The 19,705-nt window shown below is 52.8% G+C and overlaps 1 protein-coding gene and 1 non-coding gene across 2 annotated transcripts; one reads left to right on the forward strand and one right to left on the reverse strand.

The window, feature by feature from the left end:
- Nucleotides 1-10,886: 10,886 nt before the first annotated feature.
- UPK3A (uroplakin 3A) lies at nucleotides 10,887-19,390 on the reverse strand. Its single transcript, XM_033117606.1, has 6 exons — nucleotides 19,245-19,390; nucleotides 18,051-18,206; nucleotides 16,458-16,737; nucleotides 13,989-14,071; nucleotides 12,811-12,943; nucleotides 10,887-11,143 (listed from the first exon to the last, which is right to left on the reverse strand). The coding sequence occupies exons 1-6, from the start codon at nucleotides 19,294-19,296 to the stop codon at nucleotides 10,984-10,986; spliced, it is 864 nt and encodes a 287-aa protein (XP_032973497.1). The 5' UTR covers nucleotides 19,297-19,390; the 3' UTR covers nucleotides 10,887-10,983.
- Nucleotides 14,916-15,022, forward strand: LOC117029533 (U6 spliceosomal RNA). Its single transcript, XR_004424269.1, has one exon. It is a non-coding gene; the product is annotated as a U6 spliceosomal RNA (small nuclear RNA).
- Nucleotides 19,391-19,705: the final 315 nt, after the last annotated feature.

Consider the following 19,705-nt stretch of genomic DNA (forward strand, 5'->3'; position numbering starts at 1 on the left):
GGGGTGGGGGATGAAGGTGGAGCCCAGAACATTATGGTGGCTCGTGCCTTGGGAGTGAACAAGGGAAAGAGGGTTTCCTATGTGGTGCCAGGCTCTTGCCTGAGCTCTTTGCATGTGTTCCTTCATTCCGTCCTCCGAACACCCCTATGAGGAAGGATCATTATTATTCCAACTTGACAGGAGGAAGCTGAAGCCCTGCAGGTTACCCAGGCAGCCCCATGCCCAGCCCACACATTTAACCACCACTGCCTACAGCTCCCCATCCCCTGGATACAGGATTGAAATGCAATGCAAGTCCGTTCATCAGCACCTTATTCCCGTGCTGAGTGATGGACACCCAGACCTGAGGACACATGGCCCTGCCCTCAAGGAGCTCCCAGGCCCCAGCACGGATCTTGATAAACGGGATCCTATGGGGAGGTGCTGTCAGAGGCCAGGTCCCTGGACAGGGTGTCCAGGAGGATGGGGTAGTAATCAGCTTAGCTCCAACCGAGGCACAGACGGGAGGTCTCAGGCCCTCCTCCCAAGAGCTCAGCACAGCAGCTTTAGGAGAACAAGGACAGCAGAAGGGACACCTTAGGGACACTGCGTCCCCTTCCTCCTCCCATATCCAAGAGACACGCAGCTTCTCCTAAATTGTGGAAAATTACTGAGAGTCATTGCCACCTGGCCACCTTGAGCATTCTCAGACTAGATAAGGGCTGACAGGGCAGGTTGGCAAGGGGCCAGCATGGTGCTCATGTGCAGGTGTGTGTGTTGCACGTTGCTGAATATCACAGAGTGTAACTGTGTCCTAGCCTCCACCCAGCCAGCATGAGCACGTCTTACTCAGTGTGTGCTAAACAAAGAAGTGTGTGTGTGTGTGTGTGTGTGTGTGTGTGTGTGTGTGTGTGAAACGGCAAGGCTGCCCAGGGAGGCATTAGTGTGTGTGGAATGGACATGCATTTGTGTGCGTGTGCATACTACTGCTTATTGAGCACCTACTATGCCCCAGGCTCTATGCCAGACTCTTCATCCACATGTCTGACTTTATCCTCACAGTCGTACTGTGCAACAGGTATTATCATTCCCTTTGAACAGACTGAAAAACAGACAGGTCTACAGTCACTAGACCAAACTGGAAAGTGGGCATCTGCTTGGAATTGCTGCCAGGGGGCTGTGTGGCTACAGAAGGGGCTTTGCACTGTCAGAAAACAGAGAAGGGACGAGCCACACAGGCAGTGCCCCAGGAGGGGAGCTCCAAAGAGTGAACAGAAAAGACGTCACGGACCAGCTGACAATCCTTCCATCCCGGAGAGGAAGTTGTTGCTTTATTGCATGGGGAGACCCACATCATAACACACAGCTGTCCTGCACTGGTGTGAAGGCCAGACATCTGCATATCATATACCCCTGGACTCCACCCTCCATACATAACACACCACACACCCTCACACTGTTCGCACATCCCCTGCACATACATGCTGCAGACACTCTAATGAAAAAGGAGTTAATTCAGAGTTTGGATCCTACACACACACACACACACACACACACACACCCCACATCAATTTCCTGCAGTCATTCCCGCTGCTCCCGCCTCTGGGCAGGCTGGCGGGAAGGGCTGTGACGCTGGCACTGTGCAGCAGGTGGTGTGTGTGTTGCTAGCGGGATGGCTTTGCCTGCGGGAGAGGGAGGAGGACAGCCTGGCAGTGCACCTCAGAAAGGTCTCTCTGGCCCACCTTCTCCAACACGGCGTCGCCCGCACGCCACCCCACCCAGCCCCACTCAGCCCCACTCATGCTCCAGCTCAGGCCTCCTGGCTGCTGGCCTAGAAGTTTGCAACAGGTAGCTCTGAGGTCTCCACTCACCAATCCATGTCCGTCCCACACCCCCACACCCCCACAGCCATGATACGGCCAGGGAGATGAGCAGCTGTGCTAGCAGCTGAGATCACACAGGAAAACCAGCCCGTGCCCTCGTGGAGCTGACAGTGTAGATGGGGGAACCGACAGTGAACAAGCGTCAGGGCATGAAGAGGCTAAAAGAAAAAGAAAGTTGGGTGAGGGACAGACACCTACAAAAATAAAAGTACAAGACCCAGACTGGAAGAAATTTGCAAATCATATATCGAGGAACCAATCTAGAATATAAAAGAACTCTTATAACTCGATAATAGGAAGACAACCCAATTTTTTAAAAACTGGGCAAAAGATTTGAATGCATGCTTCATCAAAGAAGACATATGGATGGCAAATAAAGACCTGAAAAGATGTTCAACATTATTATTCATTGGGGAAATGCAAATCAAAACCACGATGGGACAACAACTTCACACCACTAGAATGGCCATAATAAAAGCGACTGGCTGTCCCAAGTGCTGTAAGGATGGGGAGGAACTGGAACTCGTTCCCTGCTGGTGGGAACATAAGTGGTACAAACAGGACACACCTATCAGCTCGGCTGAAATAAAAAGTAGTGCTAACACCAAAGGCTGGTGGGCATGCAGAAAAACTGGATGGGTGCTGGTAGGAATGTAAAATGGTTTTTCCAGCCATTCTGAAAAAGCAGTTTGGCAGTTTATTTTCCAGGTAAATGTGCACGTACTATGTAACTCAGCAAAGGCATTCTTGGGTATTTATCCCAGAAGAATGAAAACTATGTTCATGTAAAAATCTGACGCAAGTGTTCACAGCAACTGTATTCATAATAGCCCCACACTGGAAACAAATGCCCCTCAGTGGGGAATGGTTACAGCAAGTGTGGGACATTTATAGCATGGAATTCTACTCAGCCATTAAAAAGGAGAGGACTATTGATATTTGCAACTACTGGGATGGACCTCAAGGAAATTATGCTGCATCACACATACAAAAAAAATCTCAAAAGGTTACCTACTGTATGATCTCATTTATATAACTTTTTTTTTAAGTGTCAAGTGCACAAAACAATGTAACGGTTAGACACTTACACCCCTCACAAAGTGATAACTCCCCTCCCTTAATCTATTACCCCTCTGACATCGTATATGCTGTCACAATTCCATTGACTCTATTCCCTATGCTGTACCCCACATCCTGTGATTATATATATATTAAACTATAGTTGACATTCAATATTTTTCGGCTTCAGGTGTACAGCGCAGTGATCAGGCAATAACGTTTTTGAAATAACACAATTGTAGAGATGGAGAGCGGGTCAGTGATTGCTCAGGGTTAGGGGTTGAGGGAAGGGTACGTGTGGCTGTAACGGGGTAATGGAGGCAGGCTTCTGGTGATGGGCCAGTTCTGTACCTGATGGTGATGGTGGTGACATAAATCTGTACCTGTGATAAAATTGCACAGAAACACACACACACACAGTGCTTGTGAAACTGGAAAAACAGGAAGAAGCTCGGTGGATTTTCCCAATAGTAATTTCTGGTTTTGATATAATTAAGCTATAGTTATATAAGATGGCAACATTGGGGAGTCAAAGGTGAAGCCTGCATGGAACCTCGCTGCACATGTTTTTGAAACTTGCTATGAATCTATAATTATTTCAAAGTAAAAAATAATTTTTAAGGTACCATCACTTTGAAAAACAATTTGGCAGTTTCTTCAAAAATTAATCACATTCCTACCATACGATCCAGTCATTCCATTCCTAGGTGTTTACCCAAGAGAAGTGAAAGCAGTGCCCACATGGGGACACGACTGTTCGTGGGAGCTCTGTTTGTGATCACCCCAAAATGGAAACGCCCCACATGTTCCACAGCTGAATGACGGCGCGACAAATTGGTAAACATTCATCCAATGGAATACGCCTCTGCAATCAAAAGGGACAAAATACTGACAGAGGCACCATGCTGAATCTCAAAATAAATAAGCTGAGTAGAGAGAAGCCAAAAAGGACATACCGTGTGCTTCCATTTATATGACATTCTACAAAATGCAAATTCATCTCTATTGTCAGAGAGCAGATCAGTGGGGGTTGGGGGAGATGGGAGGGAGACTTCCAGGGAAAGGAACATAAAGATGGCTGTCATCTCCCTTGCGGTGGTGGCTTCACGGGCATTGTCGTTTGTCAGAACTCATCCAACAGATGCTTTAAATAGGTGCAGCTTATTGTATGTCAACTATACTTCAATAAAGTGGAAAAACGAAGGTGGATGAGGGGAGAGAGTGTGGTGAGGAGTGGGTGCCCCTGGAAGGTCAATGCCCTTTTGTGTTCTGAAGCCTGGGGTTGTCTTGCAATGATGGGGTTCACTGGGGCTGGAAGGAGAGGGTGAGCTTTGGAGGATGAACCGGGGCCCCAGTGGGGAGATGGAGGGAGAGCAGGGGCTCCCTGAGGGGTGCTGTGCCCAGCCCGGTGGTTGGGTGTTCCTGAGCTCCCAGGGGCAGAGGTGTCCCCAGGTCCCCCAAAGGTGGCATTGGGAAAGAGCCGGGCAAACAAGGCACCAGGATGCCTAGAGCACCAGCCCCAGCTTCTTGGCCATTTCCGTGTCCATCCCTGGATTGTCACATGACCCAAGAAGGAGAGAGAACAGTGACAGTGGGTGCCTCTCCTGCCAAGTGGAGGGCTCTGCGGAGGAGGCTGGAAGGAGACGCATGGGACCCATAACCGTGGTCCTCCTGAGGAACGACACAGCACAGGACTGAGGCCGCCTCTTCGTTCTTGTTAAGCAGACTGTATACATGCGTGGTTGTCAAGGTTAGAATTCACAATTTAAAAAGGAGTTCTAAGAATGATATTCCGGACACCCCAGGAACTTGTTCCTACTTATTGAGCATCTGTCTACCAGTGACAGGGCGATGAGGCATGACCTCCGGCCTCAGGAGCTCTGGGTTACAGATGGTAGGGAACTGAAAAGCACCACCTCCTCCAGGAAACCCTCCGGACTATCCCAGCCCTGGCTGGGTGGGGAGGAAATCCTACCTCTGGATTCCCACAGCACCTCTAGCCTGACCCGTGTGTTGAAAGCCAGACCATGCTCTGCGCGAGACTCTGCACTGACTTCCTCTGTGCATTCCTGTTCTTCCAACCTGACAGGTAGCTCCAAGGTGTCCTAAGCCTGGGGCTCAGGGTTCCATTGGATTGAACTAAATAACATCCCTTTGTGATTGATGGGATCGCAAGGAAAAATCACCTATTTTGGAGCAGGCTTCCCAAGCATTCTGGACCTCTTTGTACACATGAGGTCGAGGGAGCCCAGAGAGGTTACTTCCTTGCCCCACGGCGCACAGCATGTCTACTGTGATTGGCTAACTGGTGAACCATGATTGGGGTGGAAGGGAAGTGAAGCAGCCTCGTGTAGAGGTGGAAAGCTCACCTCTGAAGGCCCTGCCTTCTCAGCCATGGGAGGGGGGGATCCTTCAGAATCTGAGAAGTGAGCTAGAGAAATGGCTTCTGTGGGTATTTATAATTAGAAGTTTCTGTGAAGCCTGTGTCCGGGCTAGAGCCCATGAATCAAGCTGTCACGCAGGGCCGGCATGAGGGTTCTCTGGTCCCGCTCCCCACATAAAAACGCAGGACATGGTGAGGCCAAAAAGGAACACCCACGGAGCCATAGATAGGGGAGTCATAGCACTACAGTCTCGCTGGTGGCTGGGTTGGAGACACAGGAAGCAGGAGCCACACTATCCACAACCTGCCGTCTACTTCTCTCTGCCAACCAACCTCACTTGCTAGCTGCAATCCACCATGCTAGCTGCAATCCGCTCTTGCTAGCTCAGCCACCATCTCCTTGCTAGCCCCCATTTTCTGCTGCCGTAGCCTTGGCAGTTATATTAGTGGCCAATGGCTCACTGGTTACAGCTGACGGCCAACTAGCCACAGCTGATGGCCATCCAATCACAGCTGATGGCCATTTACTACCCGAGTGAGCACCTTTCCACGTGAGGCCGAGAGCCTGGAAATTGCTCTCCTGGCTCTGTCCCCACACAAGCCCAGCGTCTCCCACCCACCCCCGCCCACCAGTTTGGCTCATTCTGCACAGATTGGATAGAGCTGGTTGGAAGATGGCAAAGACTTGCCCTCCTGCCCCCCCAGCCCCTACCCCCAGAATCCAAACTCACCCTCTGAAAGATGACAGTTTACCCCTCTCCCTGCAGCTGCCTCTGAGTGGGAACCACATAGGACAGGGACCAATGGAAGGAGGAGGGGCTGTTCTGTCTGCAGAAGTGGGGGGTTGAATAGCACTGTCACTGTCTGAGTGACAGCAAGATTCGGTGACAGAGGAAGAGAGCAGGTGCCAGAGACAGACCGGGGTCACAGAGAGGGCCTGAGGGCTAAGGTTCGGCTTTCCAGTGAGTTCTCTACCCCCTGCCTCTCTGGTTGTCCCTCCTTCCCGGCCCCAAAGCTGAAAGAGTCCTTTGCTGAGAGAGATCTCAGCCAGTCCACGGCTGTAAACACCGTCTTTGCTCAGCACATCAGAAAACCTCGCTTGATTATGCTGCTATGTGACTTGTCAAGGCCAGGCTGACAGATTCGGCTGGTGATAGACAAACAGAGCTCTTGTTCAACTCAGACAGCAACAGAAAGAGGAGCAAAGATGCCAGCTTCCTGCATTCCTCGCCCCACAGGCTGACGCGGAAACAGGGGCCCGATGACTGCCGCAAAGTAGTGGACGCCGTGCTGGGGCTGCCGAGAAGCAGTCTGCAGCTGCAGCCGCACCCCAAGCCAGGAGGTGAGGCAGGAAGCCTCCAAGCTCTCAGAGCTGGGGTGGGAACCCAGCTCACAGCAGCCTCGCAGGAAGAAGCAAAAGGCTGGTGGCACGCAGCCTGTGGCAGCAGCTCGCAGACCTCCTGAGCTCCCGTGTCCAGGGCTTTCAGCCAAGACTCAGAGCAGCTGTGGGTAGACTTGCCTAAGGGGCTGACGAGGATATGCGCAAGGGTGGCACCGGCTCAGAGCTGCTCCCCTCCAGGGACTACCAACCCTGAGATCTCAGTGGGCTACAACACAAGGGTTATTTCCTGGTTGCTTTGTCAGCTGTGGCTATTCCACGTGACTCCTTCATTCAGGGCCCCAGGCAGACAGAGAGCACCCCACTCCACCATGGGGTATATTCTCATGCTAGAGAGAGAAGAGTGATGGGGAACCACCCAGTGGTTCTTGTATAGCTGCTCAGAAGTGGCCCCCAGCTCATCCCATGACGGGGGCCTGATGACAGAGGGCAGAGCAAGTATAATCCTTTCAATGTGGGGGTGTGGGGACAGAGCCCCAAAAAGCAGTTTCCAGGCTCTCGGCCTCACATAGAAAGGGGCTGGCTCAGGTAGTAAATGGCCATCAGCTGTGGCTAGTTAGCCGTCAGCTGTAACCAGTGAGCCATTGGGCACTAATATAACTGCCGTGGCTAGGCTAGCAGAAAATGGGGGCTAGCAAGAAGGTGGGGCTGAGCCTGCAAGCGGCACAGTGAGGGTTGAGAATTGTGTGGCTCCTGCTTCCTGTGTCTCCAGCCCAGCTGCCAGCGAGAATATAGTGGTATGACTCCCCTACCTATGGCTCCATGGGTGTTCCTTTTTGGCCTCACCATGTCCTGTGTTCTTATGTGGGGAGCGGGACCAGAGACCCCGCATGACACCCTGCATGACAGGGCGGCAGTGAATAATTGGGGGTAACAGTGCATCAGTCCCACTCTAATACCACCAAGCCTGATATCTGTAGCCTTTCATCCCCCAGAGCTGCGCACCTGGTGTGGGGACAGAGCCAGGAGTGCAATTTCCAGGCTCTCGCCCTCACGTGCAAAGGTGCTGACTCAGGTAGTAAACAGCCATCAACTGTGATTGGATGGCCATCAGCTGTGGCTAGTTGGCCGTCAGCTGTAACCAGTGAGCCATTGGCCACTAATATAACTGCCGTGGCTTGGCTAGCAGAAGATGGGGGCTGAGCTAGCAAGAGCAGATTGCAGTTAGCAAGTGAGGTTGGTTGGCAGAGAAGTGGATGGCAGGTTGCAGATCGTGTGGATCCTGCTTCCTGTTTCTCCAACCCAGCTGCCAGTGAGACTATAGTGGTATGACTCCCCTACCTATGGCTCCGTGGGTGTTCCTTTTTGGCCTCACCATATCCTGCGTTCTTATGTGGGGAGCGGGACTAGAGAACCCACATGCCACCCTGCATGACACCTGGGTACCCACCACCTACAACTCATCCCCACCAGCTACGTCATAAGCAGCTTACATTTCATTTTCCCCAAAGTCCTGATTCCTCCAACCCAGCCTGTTTGTCCCCATTTGGGTTGAGGGCTCCACCAAGTACTCAGTGGCCCCGGCCCCAAACCTGGAAGACTCCCTTTTGCCAGACTCCTTCCTCCCCTTGTCACATGCTGAGTTCGGGAGTACAGGGGTCTCACAGAAAAGGATCCGACCTTTAACCTGCCCTCCAACTCAGTCTAGACACTGCTTTAAACAATTACAACTGAGAGCAAGGAGAGGCTGTGATGGAGGGAGGAGCTATAAAGAGGGCTGACGTGTACCGTTCCATTCCACCCTCATGCCCTCACAGTGCGTGGGTTCCACTCATGGCCCCTTTTTCACAAATGAGGAAACCAAGGCTGTAGGAGATGACGTGGCTGACCGAAGGTCTCAGCTGGTAGGAAAGTTGGACCTGTCTGATTTCAGAGAGGCCATGCTTCAAATGAGACCAGCAGCCTCTCCCAACGGCACCTCCTGGGGCCAGAACAGGGGACTGATGCTCTCTGGGGAGACGAGACTCATCCTCAAGGGAGCTGGTCCTGCTGGAGCAAATAGATGGAGCGATCGCTCGTTTGCTCGCATCCTCACAGCCCTGAAACAGCTGTCCAACTGTGTTCAAGTTTGGTCCCGTGAGCTTTGGCATCACGAGCTGTTGGGAAAGTCTCTTGGTAGCTGGAAGTTCATATTTCATGGGACCTCGATTAGCCAGGCCAGTGGAAAGAGGGCTGGACTTGGCACTGAAAGACAGTCGCCAACCAGCTACTCCCACGAGGGATGGCTGCTGCTAACAGAACAGGGCTCCGGTTACCTGGAGGTCCTGGTTTTCAAATGGAGGGATGGATCCACACCCAAACCTATAGAATAAGAAGGGGACCTTCTCCACAGCAACCACTGTGCTCCAGCATATTTTGATATGAAAATAAATACAGGCTACATGGCTGGTGGGAACACAAAACGGTGCAGCTGCTGTGGAAAACAGTTTGGCAGTTCCTCAAAAACTTAAACGTAGAACGACTATATGACTCAGCAATGCCACTCCTCGTAGGTATATACCCAAGAGAACTGAAAACAGGTGTACAGACAAACAAACATGCCTGTTCATAGCAGCACTGTTCTAAGAAGCCAAATAGTGGCACAATAGCCAAAGGTGGAAACAACCCAAATGCCCATCAGCCATGAATAATAGATCCAGAAAATGAAATATTACTCACCCATGAAAAGGAATGAAGTACTGATCTGCGCTACAATGTAGGTGAACCTCAAAAACATTATGCTCAGTGAAAGAAGCCAGGCACAAAAGCTCACGTACTGTACCAGGCCACTGAGACGAAATGTCCAGAGTAGATGAATCCACAGAGACAGAAAGCAGATCGGTGATTGTCGGGGATTTGGGGTAAGGGAGGGGCAATGGGGAGTAACTGCTTCATAGGTGCAGGGTTTCCACTTCCGGTGAGGAAACCGTTTTGGAACTAGAGGGTGGTGGTTGCACAACGTTGAGGATGTACTAAATGCCCCTGAATTGTTCACTTTAAAATGGTTAATTTTATGTGATGTGAATCTCACCTCAATTTAAACCCTAAAATAAAATAAATACAGGCATGCTCTGAAAGAGAAGGCAAACTTGCTTCAAGGAAGCTTCCCACAGCACCACCCGGGCGGCTGGGGAGTCAGGGAGGAGAGCTGGCAGGACCGCCCCAAAGGCGGGGGGGGGGGGGGGGGGGGGGGGGCTCTGGTGGGGACGCACAGCAATGGGGGAGTTCCAGGGCTCCCCAGGCCAGTCTCAGGGGCCTAGAAGACAGTCTCGAGGATCCCAGAGGTGGTCCGGCACACCCAGGCTGGGTGCCCTCAGAAGCAGCACCCACCACTCCCTCCTCCTGTCCCCACTGCCCAGGGATTGGCTCCTTTCAGCTTCTGCAGCTCCAGCCACCCTGGCTTTGGCTTCTCCTGATCCCTCTCTGCTTTTAAGTTTCTTCTCACGGCCCCTGCCGCCTGCCTTCTCAGCTTTGGATCCCTCTTGTGAAGCTGTGCGCGTGTCAGCATGCGTGCCCTGCTGGGGCTGTCTTCCCGGCCGCTGGGGGCGAGCGCTCCTGCTTTAACCAAACCCAAACAAACTTCTCCTCCTTTCAGGGATGGCAAGTGGGACTGTGACTGGTTTTGCACATCTGCGAAAGGGAAGCGGTCTTGCTACCTGGCTCAGAAGACAGAACTGAGTCATCTGAGTGGAGACCCAGGACTGGGTGCCCTCCTCTGTGTCCTGTCACTTTTTCTGTCCTCCCACTGGGACGGGGAATCTGTGAAGGAACGCAGGCCTTCGTGGCCTTGAAATTAACCGTTTACATCAGCCCATTTCACAGATAAGGAAGCTGAACCCCAGGAAGAGATGACAGGGGCGGGGTTCAAGACGAGATACCAGAGCACAGTTCAGTTTTCAGTACCTCATGGCCAGCAAACTCCAAACACCGCCCAATGACGGCATGTACAGCCAGTCTCACGGGACCCCAGCACTCCCATGAGGTGACCATGAAAGGTGCTTATTTCCCCGTTTCACACGAGGCGGTCAGACGACCAGGTGTTAGACAGCCTCAGTCTCTCAGCCTCCACCACCTTTGCTTTCCTGAAAATGAGTCCCCAGCCCCCGCCCCCTAGAGAAACAATCTAAGGCCTCAATACCACGTTCATTCACTCTTCATCTCACTCATTCACTCTGTAAGTCTGCACTGAACTCAAATTCTTGGGGAGATTTTATTAAAAGTTTTCGTGCAGGTGGACCAACAGGTATTTCACCTTGGGTGGGGTCAGGGGAGAACGCTGCCCCCCAGGAGAGGTGCCCGGTTCAGTCCTGGAGCTTGCTGGCAAATACCTCCGCCCTGTCCAGGGCCGGCCCTCGGTTCACAGATGTGTACGAAGGTTCCGAGGTGCCCAGGGACTTGGGGACGGCCTCCTGTGTGATCTGGGAGTCATGCGTGGTTTCCCCATCAGAACCGCCCATGTCTCTAACCAAGAGGATGAAGAGAAAACCAGGGTTAGGGGTGCAAAGCAGGCCCAAACCCCTTCAGCTGGTCAGGGACCTTTCTATTTAGACATGGCTTTCACAGGTGTCCTTTTAGGCGTTCATTCACTAAACCAATCTTTCCAGAGTACTTACTGTGTGCCAGGCCCTGGGATAAGGAAAGTGTCACCCTTTTGGAACTATGTGAGCAAACAATTTACAGGTCTTCCCATAAGCTGGGTACTTGGAGTCCATTGTCCCATGTTCCTAAAGAGCTAAGATTGTATGGAGAGACAGACCACAGCAGACAATGACCAGACAGAATGGACAAATCCAGGTGGGAGCCCCAGGAGGGCTTCCTGGAGGAGGGGGCAGTTAATCTGGCCCGAAAGGAGAAGAATGGGGGCAAAGAAAGGCATTCCAAGCATTTCATAAGAGTGGCTGGGGAGTATCTGGGGCAACAGTGGGAAGTCTGGTGCCGCTGGAGCTGGGCAGGGGATGGCAGGAGGGGTAGATGGAAGAGCCAGGCTCAGTCAGCTAATAAGACCTTTGGCGCCAGATTAGGGTGCTGCCTAAAGGGACGGAAGGACAAAACCATGTCCTGACTGCTCCCAGGTCTGGTCAGACAGACCAGTCTCTGCATGGCTAATCTCATCTATTATTGGTGTTTTCATTCATGTAAATGACAGAGGTTCAGCATGATTTCCAAGTTCACTGCCCCCTTCTCATCCCCGACCCACCCATGTCTTTTCCTGCCTGGCTAATTTCTACGTGTCCACTTAATCTCACTGATTCCAAGCAGCTTTTCCACCTGTTTCCTCACTCCCACTGGGACAGGCACCCCTCTTGATCTTCAAAGTCCCCTGGGCTCCCTCCCTCGCTGAGAAGCACACTGCTTGTGACTTCCATCCATCCCTGTCCCAAGGAGAGTTCGCTCCTGCTGTCCCTTCCTCCAGGAACCCCACCCTGATGCTCCAGCCTAGATCTGCCCGGTCCCTTCTCGATTCCCAGGGCACCGCGGGCACCTTAGTCCATGCCCTGCTCAACCCTCCCAGAAACAATGGGCTGTGTGACGCCTGTCTTGCACCAGGCAGCCCTGTTAGCTGCCCCAGACACCTCACGAAGACGGGGAGTCCTAATCCAAACAGACACAAATCAGAGCTGTTAGTGGAGTCAGGAGACTGGGGCTCGGGTCCCAGCTGTTTTATAACAACTGGCTGTTGACCTTGGGCCATCCTCCCCTCAGACCTCAATCTCCCCATCTGTACTCCAAGTGGGTGAATTATAACGACAACAAAAGCTGATACTTGTTTAGTGCCTGGGCACGCCCTGAGGACTCTCTAGGGATTATGTCACTCAACCTTCACAACTCCGAAGGGTGGATAATATTTATTGGTAGCTCCATTTTCCAGAAGAGGAACCTGAGGCATAGGAGGATAACATACTTGCCCAAGGTTGTGCAGCTGTAAGTGTCAGACCTGGGATCTGCCCACAAAGCCACTCCCCACCCAGCTGACCTTGACCTTGGATGCCCCAGGACTCAGTTCTCCCGTCCCCAACCCACCACACCCAGGGTGAAAGGCAGCTCCTTTGACTGCAGGGCCCTCCCCTGCCTCAGCGACGGGGTCTAGTGTGTCCCCAAGTCCCGCCCTCCAGCTGGTGGGTACTCACACGAGGCTGAGGACAATGGCACCGACAAAGCCCAGGAGCAGGAAGAAGGGCAGGGAGCCCAGGATGGAGGTGATGACGATCATGCCGCCACTTCGCCGGCCCGGCCACGTGTCGATTGCCAAGTACGGGGTGACTAACGGGGCACAGGTCCATTACTCCCAAGACACTGCACCCTCAGCCTTCTCCCCGGGATGAAGCGGGGACCCAGTTCCATGACTGTCTCCCCCCAGTGTTGAGGTTCAATGATCTTGCTTGACCCCCCGTCCGACTTCCCAGCTTTCTCCTGTGTATGTCTGGGCTCCTCCTCTTGTAAATGTCTCTGTACATAATTGTAAATATAAACTGACTCCAATCTTCTGGTGAGATGATAGGGATATAGATTATAAACTATTAAAGGGGAAACAAAGAGAGCCAGCTGGCCCGTGGCTCGCCCTCTGCTCTGGCCAGGGTCACCCTTTTTGGAATGAAGTGAACAAAACGTAGTTCGCTCACTGCAGCTTAGGGAGACTGACTTCAAGGCCACTCGGACGCCAGACTCGAGCCGATAGGTCTGTCTGGTCCCAAAGGGCATGCTCTTCCCACAGACTGACTTCAGGTCCTGCCCTAAGAGAGCTGGGCCTAGCCCTCTTGTCTGGATTACCCAAAGGAGCCCTGCTGGGGAGGCCGAGCAAGGATTCTTTTTCTCACTTCTCAGATACGGAAACTGAGGTCCTGCAGGGCTCACAAAGCAGCAGGGCTCAGAGGCTGGGCTTGTTCTCAGGACTCTCGGTCCCAGGGTAATGGTGTCTCAGGAGCTGCACTGGCCACACACAGGCCTGACTACCCCCCACTAGCTGCGTGACCTCTGGCAACCTTTCAGAGCTGCTAAACGGCACACTCCTTGGAGGCAAATACACCATAAGGGCTGGGAAATGCCCCTGACTTTGACTCCAGCCCACGCATCCAGCCAGGCCCAAACACCAGCAATCCTCCACCTTCCTTTGTTACAGCACCTGGCCCTCAAGGAAGGAAGGAAGGAAGGAGGGAAGGATGAGGTTTCGGGTGAAATTATTTTAAGATGCATTTTCCTCATAGACCCGTGGCTTGCCTGTGACTGGGGAAACTTTCCAGAGTGACAGCCTGAGTCTGCTTTCCCAGATTCCCTTGAGGACCGCCCCCAGCCCTCCCCTACCACTTACGCCTGTTGGTGCGGATGGGGTCAGACCACAGGGTCTGGTCCTGTACCAAGCCCGTGGACATGTTGACGAGGACGTACTTGAATCTGGAAGGAGACGGAGTGAAGATGACTTCCATCCACAGGGAGGTGAGCTCCAGCCACAGGGAGGTGAGAGGGATTAGGACGGCCGGGGTGGGGGACAGAGTAAGGACTTCTAGGAGATGGAAATCTGCGCGGCCACAGGTGGGCCCTGGACAACAGGATGGTGCTGGACTTCGTATTGGCCCCTTTGCCACATATCACTGCCCCAGGCCCTTCCCCAGGGCAGATGCCACCTTCTCCAGGGAGACTTCAGCACCCATGGTCCTCCTCTTGGCTGTCCCTATGAGACCCAGCTGTTTCTCTACTTTATATACACACAGAGGGTGCCAAACACATGCATACACATTTTAAGAAAGAAAAAAAAACTATTAAAATTGTAATACTTAATATGTATCGATAAGAAAAGAATGCAAGTCATGTTTGACTTCTGCAATTACAAGAGGTGCTCAAAGTGGTGACCATCAGCATAATTTTAATACAGTTTTTTTCCTTTCTTAAAATGTGTCTACATTTTCTTGGCACCCTCTGTGTGTGTGTGTGTGTGTGTGTGTTTGTATACACACAAACGTAGCATATTTGCTCAGTTTTGACCCATTTGTCCTCGCAATTTTGCCTTCCACTATTTCCAGCTTGGTCCTTGATATCACAAAAAAAAGAGTTAAAAAATAATCATATCCATTCCCGCTGCTCTGGGATAAGGGCTACATTTTACATGCAGAAAATCTCAATCAAGCGTTACGAATCATAAAGGAAGGCCAGGCCATACAATCCAAAATACCCATAGATAGCCACGTTAAGACCCGTTTAAAATAATGGATGTTTTGAGAACGAAGAAATTGACAGTCTCGTGCTTGCTTCGGCAGCACATATACTAAAACTGGAACGATACAGAGAAGGTTAGCCTGGTGCCTGCACAAGGGTGACACCCAAATTCATGTAGCGTTCCCTATTTTTTTATCTTGCTCCAGGTCTCCTCGAACCCACCCACTGTTCTTTTTCTCCTCTCCTTCAGCCTTCTGCTGTGTTTCCCCACCACTCTGGAGCCGCACTCCTTCCTCGGACAGCCCAATTGTTTTTACCTTATATTCTAAGCTCCTACCACCAACATTCTGTCCCTTCAAACTTTGCCCTCCTCAACAAAAGTAAAAAATAAATTAATGAATTTAAAAAAAAAAAAAAGAAGAAGAAATTGGCAGCCTCTAGTTTTACACAGAAAAAAATTAAGACCTTTAAAATCAGTGTTTTGCCTATGGGGTGGCTGGATGGCTCAGTTGGTTAGAGCGCGACCTCTCAATAACAAGGTTGCTGGTTCAACTCCCGCATGGGAGGGTGGGCTGCACCCCCTACAACTAAAGATTGAAAAAACGGCAACTGGACTTGAGCTGCGCCCTCCACAACTAGATTGAAGGACAACAACTTAGAGCTGATGGGCCCTGGAGAAACATACTGTGCCTCAATAAAAAATTAAAAAATAAATTAATAAAACACGTTAGCATTTAAAAAAAAAAATCAGTATTTTGCCTAAAATTCCCCCACCTCTCTAGGTCTGAAGATGAGAGTTTCGGAGGCTGGGATCTGCGCCTGTGTCCCCAGGGTGGGGTGGACTTTGCGATCAAGAAGGAGGGAGAGGTTAGGAACAAGGTCAGAGGGGAGGGTTGAGGATGGGCCAGAGGCGATCCAGGGCTGAGGACAAAGGCCGGGCAAGCCATCTGACAGGATGGAGGTGAGTGACGGCCTGGCCCCCAAGGGCAGCCTAGAAGGTACAGAGACCCCAACCTACGCATCTCCATGGTAACAGCAGTGGCTTTGACACCAGGTAAGAGGAAGACCCTCTAGCCATGGGACAGGGCTGAGGCCTGAGATCTGCACAGAGAAGATGCTCAGGAAACACCTGTGGAAATGAACATGGGGCCGCCACGAAAATGTGCACTGAGAGAGGCGGGCGAAAGCAGAGGCTCAAGTGGTAGCCGGAAAGGCCTTGGGTGGGACTCAAGTTCACACCAGGTCCCAGCTTTTCACCAGGTGACCCCCTTCCCTCTCTGGACCAGCTTCCTTTCCTGTCAAATGAGGGGCACAGTGGTAAGTGCCCCCTGGGTGATGGGGAAGGACCAGGTGTATGATTTGTGGGGCCCAGTGCAAATGAAAATGCAGACCCTGTGTTGAAAAATTAACAATTTCAAGATGTCAGAGCATTAAGCCAAGCAGGGTCCCTTCTGAGTATGTGATTCTATGCTTGGTCACATGACCAGGAAGCCCTTTATGGGACCAGGATGGTCCTGGCACATAGTAGGTTCTCAAGACATGTGGCCTCACACACTTCACCAGCTCTAGGTCTTCCCGAGTCCGGGCGGAGCACACCTGCCACTCTCCCGCAGCTGCCCACACCCACCTGTATTCCGTGGCTGCTGACAGGGGCGGGTTGCAGAGGCCCTGGAAGTTGGGGTCAGACAGGCAGGTCCCATTGTCGCCCACCCTGACCAGGTAGGCATTCAGGATCTCAGAAGCCCGGGACACATCGCCTACAGCATCCAGGCTGGGCAGGTCGCTGCAGGGGGTCAGGTCAAAGGCCGAGGCCTTGTACGGGCCTGTCCTCCCCCCCTCTGTTTGCCGGAACGTGGAGCTCAGCGGGGCCTTGGTGTTGTCCTGCACAGACGCATTCCTGGAGCTGGCTGGAGAGACAGTGCTGGCATGAACTTCCTGACCACCCCAGCTCAGTCGCTCACTCAGTCATTCATCGAACGGCCCTGAGCACCCTCCATGAGCCAGCACTGTGCTCTGGGCACAGGCACAGGGCAGGCTCAGTCCCTGCCCTCAAGGGCACCTCTCCTGCTTCCGCCGCTCTGTGCAGCTCTCACCCAACTCATCTTGTCACAGGCCTGCAGTCCTCCCACCCCAACAGGCTATTGTCGTGTCCTCACTGGACTCTCTTCTGTGAAACGGGAACAGAGGGCCATGTGGTACAGGGGAAACAGCGTGGAGGCAGGCAGACCTATGGTGGGCCCGAGGCCTCTTCCTTACTAGCGGAGGGATTTTGGACACCTCACTTTACTTCTCGGGTCCCTGGCCTGTGAAATGGGAGAAAGATACCCTGCAGTGCCCACAGGTTGGGCACAGGTAGGTAGGAGGTCAATAAATGTTTGCTGGAAGAATACAATAACCCTAAATAAGCTGTTACAAGTGGCCGGTTTCTATTATAGAAAGGTAAGAGGTTGCCATTGGATTCCTTCTGTCTGGAAGCCCAGGATTACTGCTAGTACATGGGGGAGGGAGACTGGGCCAGGGCCAGCAGGCCCAAACACGTGGGTGCCTTCGAAAACACACAGCTGAGCCAACTCAGGCAGGACTGGGGCGTGAGGACCAGAGAGTCTGGATTTGTTCTCCAGTTCGGGGGGCTCCGCCTCTCTGAGCCTTGATTTTTGCTCTGTGATGGACATCATAATACAGCTGACCCGTGAGTAATGTGGGGGTTAGGGGCACAGATGAAAGCCCAGATATAACTTTGGACCCCCAGAAACTGTATTCTTACAATAAAGTAAGCTAGAGAAAAGACAATGTTATTAAGAAAATCATAAGCAAAGGAAAATACATTTAGAGTATTCATTGAAAATAATCCATGTATATATAAGTGGGCCCAGGCATTTCAAACCCGTGTTGTTCGAGGGTCAACTGTAGTTACCTTGCAGGCTGGCTATAAACATCAGCTCGAAGGTGAGCAGAGCACCTGGCATGACGTAGGCACTCAGTGACTGGTGCTGTTATGATTCCCACCACTAGACTGGATGTCCCTTCAGGGCAAGGACGTGTCTGTGACTGCAGCACCCAGCCCAGGGCTGGCACTGAGCGGACACCAGTGCAGGTTGGTAAGCTGCATGGGGCAGATGAGTTCCAGGGAGGGAGCACCCCCCTATCTGCCTCCTTCCCTCTGCCCTGTGGACAGGCCAAAGCCCCTTTCAGCATAGCCCGAAGGAAGCAGGTGCCTCACCCGAGTCCACCAAGACGTAGAGGTAAATCTCATAGGGGCCACTGAGGGCTGCTGTGCTGTCGAACATGCAGAGAGGTTTTTCCAAGGCCACGGTGCTGAGGGTGGGGTTGTTGGTGGCAAAGGTCACACTGGCCAGTTGAGGCTGGAGGTTCACACCTGGTGGATGCAATGACAGGAGTTGACCCCTGGCAGAACTGTCCACACTCATGGGCATCGTCTGTCCTCCCCTGACACACACACACACACACACACACACACACACACGTTTGCATACACTTACTGAGTACCTGCTCTGTGCCAGGCACTGGACGTCACACTTCCCACGGGTCCTCTCAGGAACGTGTCTTAGACATGGGCAGCACTCCTGCCCCCACCCAGTCATCCTGGCCAGGAATTGGGCAGTCCAGCTGAACGGCTGCCCTCTCTCCCCCCCTGCAGACTTTCAATCACCCTGTTGGGGTTCAAGCACCGCACTGCCCCTCCTAGGCGTCTCTCCACCCGTCTTGGAGTCCCACCCTCTTCACCTGGACCCTAGGAACAAGCCCTCCCCCAATCCTCTGCTCTCTAACATGAAACTCTGACCGTGTCACTCTCCTGCTAGGCCCCTTTTGTGGCTCCCCCCCCCCCCCCCCCGTCCTCCAATGCAGTCTGGTCTCTCTGAAGGGACAGTAAGGTCCTGAAGTTATGGGCGTTGCTTTATTGGGTCTCCAGCCTCACCTCTCTGCACCCCAAGCTCCAGCCACCTGGGTGGACAATGCACAGGAAGTTCCCGGGATAGATCAGGCCACCTCCCTCCTCCCTGGACCTGCCCCTGCTGCTGCTTCACCTGAAAAGTTCCTCCACCTCCTCTAGTCCAGGAATCACCCTGAGTCTAGCTCAATGCTTTCCTGCTCTCCCACAGCCCACCGTGTGTCTGTCTTTTGTAGCATCCATCACAGGGCTCTGTCATCCAGGAGACCTGGAATCCGCACCAGAGGAAGCTTATTAATCAGAGCTGGTTATTAATATCTGGGCCCCCAGAGCCTGCACAGGGCCTGGCACAGAGCAGGCTTCCTGGAGTGAACAAATGAAGGTCCCATCCCTCACGCCCCTTCCCATGCAGGCTCTTACCAGGACTCCTCGGGAGGCTCAGGATGCAGGACACAACTGCCCGCCCGCCCTGGGCAAAGAGCCCTCCTCTCATCATCCGCTTACCTGAGCAGAGCCGCAGGCAGCCGAGGGCCAGCAAGGCCCAGAGCGGAGACATCGTCTGGGACAAGCCGCGACAGCGTGCGGTGGGAGGTCCCAGGGGACAGCGCGCACCGCGCCTCTCCGGTGGCCTCACCTGCGAGCCCTGGGCCCTCGGCGCGCCCCGCCCCCGCCCGCGCCGGCCAATCCGCTGGCCTCTCGAGGGCTATTTGCATACTCCCCGCCCCGAGCCCCCGAGCCCACCCCGATGTGTACCCCAGGAAACACATCAATCTGCGCGGAAGCCGTTAACAAAGTGCCTACTACGTGTGGAGACCTGGGTGGTGCTTTCTCCGCGTCTCCAAGTGAGACCTTGGGGGCAAGCCACCCCTCTGTGAGCTTCAGTCTCCAAACTGTAAAACGGGGACGCTAATTTCTGTAACTATTTATAGAGATCCTACTAGGTACCAGGCACTGACTAGGCTCTT

Source organism: Rhinolophus ferrumequinum, chromosome 10 (assembly GCF_004115265.2).
Source record: "Rhinolophus ferrumequinum isolate MPI-CBG mRhiFer1 chromosome 10, mRhiFer1_v1.p, whole genome shotgun sequence".
NCBI lineage: Eukaryota > Metazoa > Chordata > Mammalia > Chiroptera > Rhinolophidae > Rhinolophus > Rhinolophus ferrumequinum.

Coding starts and splice junctions, on each gene's coding strand:
- UPK3A (XM_033117606.1), bottom strand. CDS start 19,296: ATGTCTCCGCTCTGGGCCTTGCTGGCCCTCGGCTGCCTGCGGCTCTGC. Junction 16,738..18,050: donor CTACGTCTTGGTGGACTCGG/GTGAGGCACCTG, acceptor CTGTCTCTCCAG/CCAGCTCCAGGAATGCGTCT. Junction 11,144..12,810: donor GCCATTGTCCTCAGCCTCGT/GTGAGTACCCAC, acceptor CCTCTTGGTTAG/AGACATGGGCGGTTCTGATG.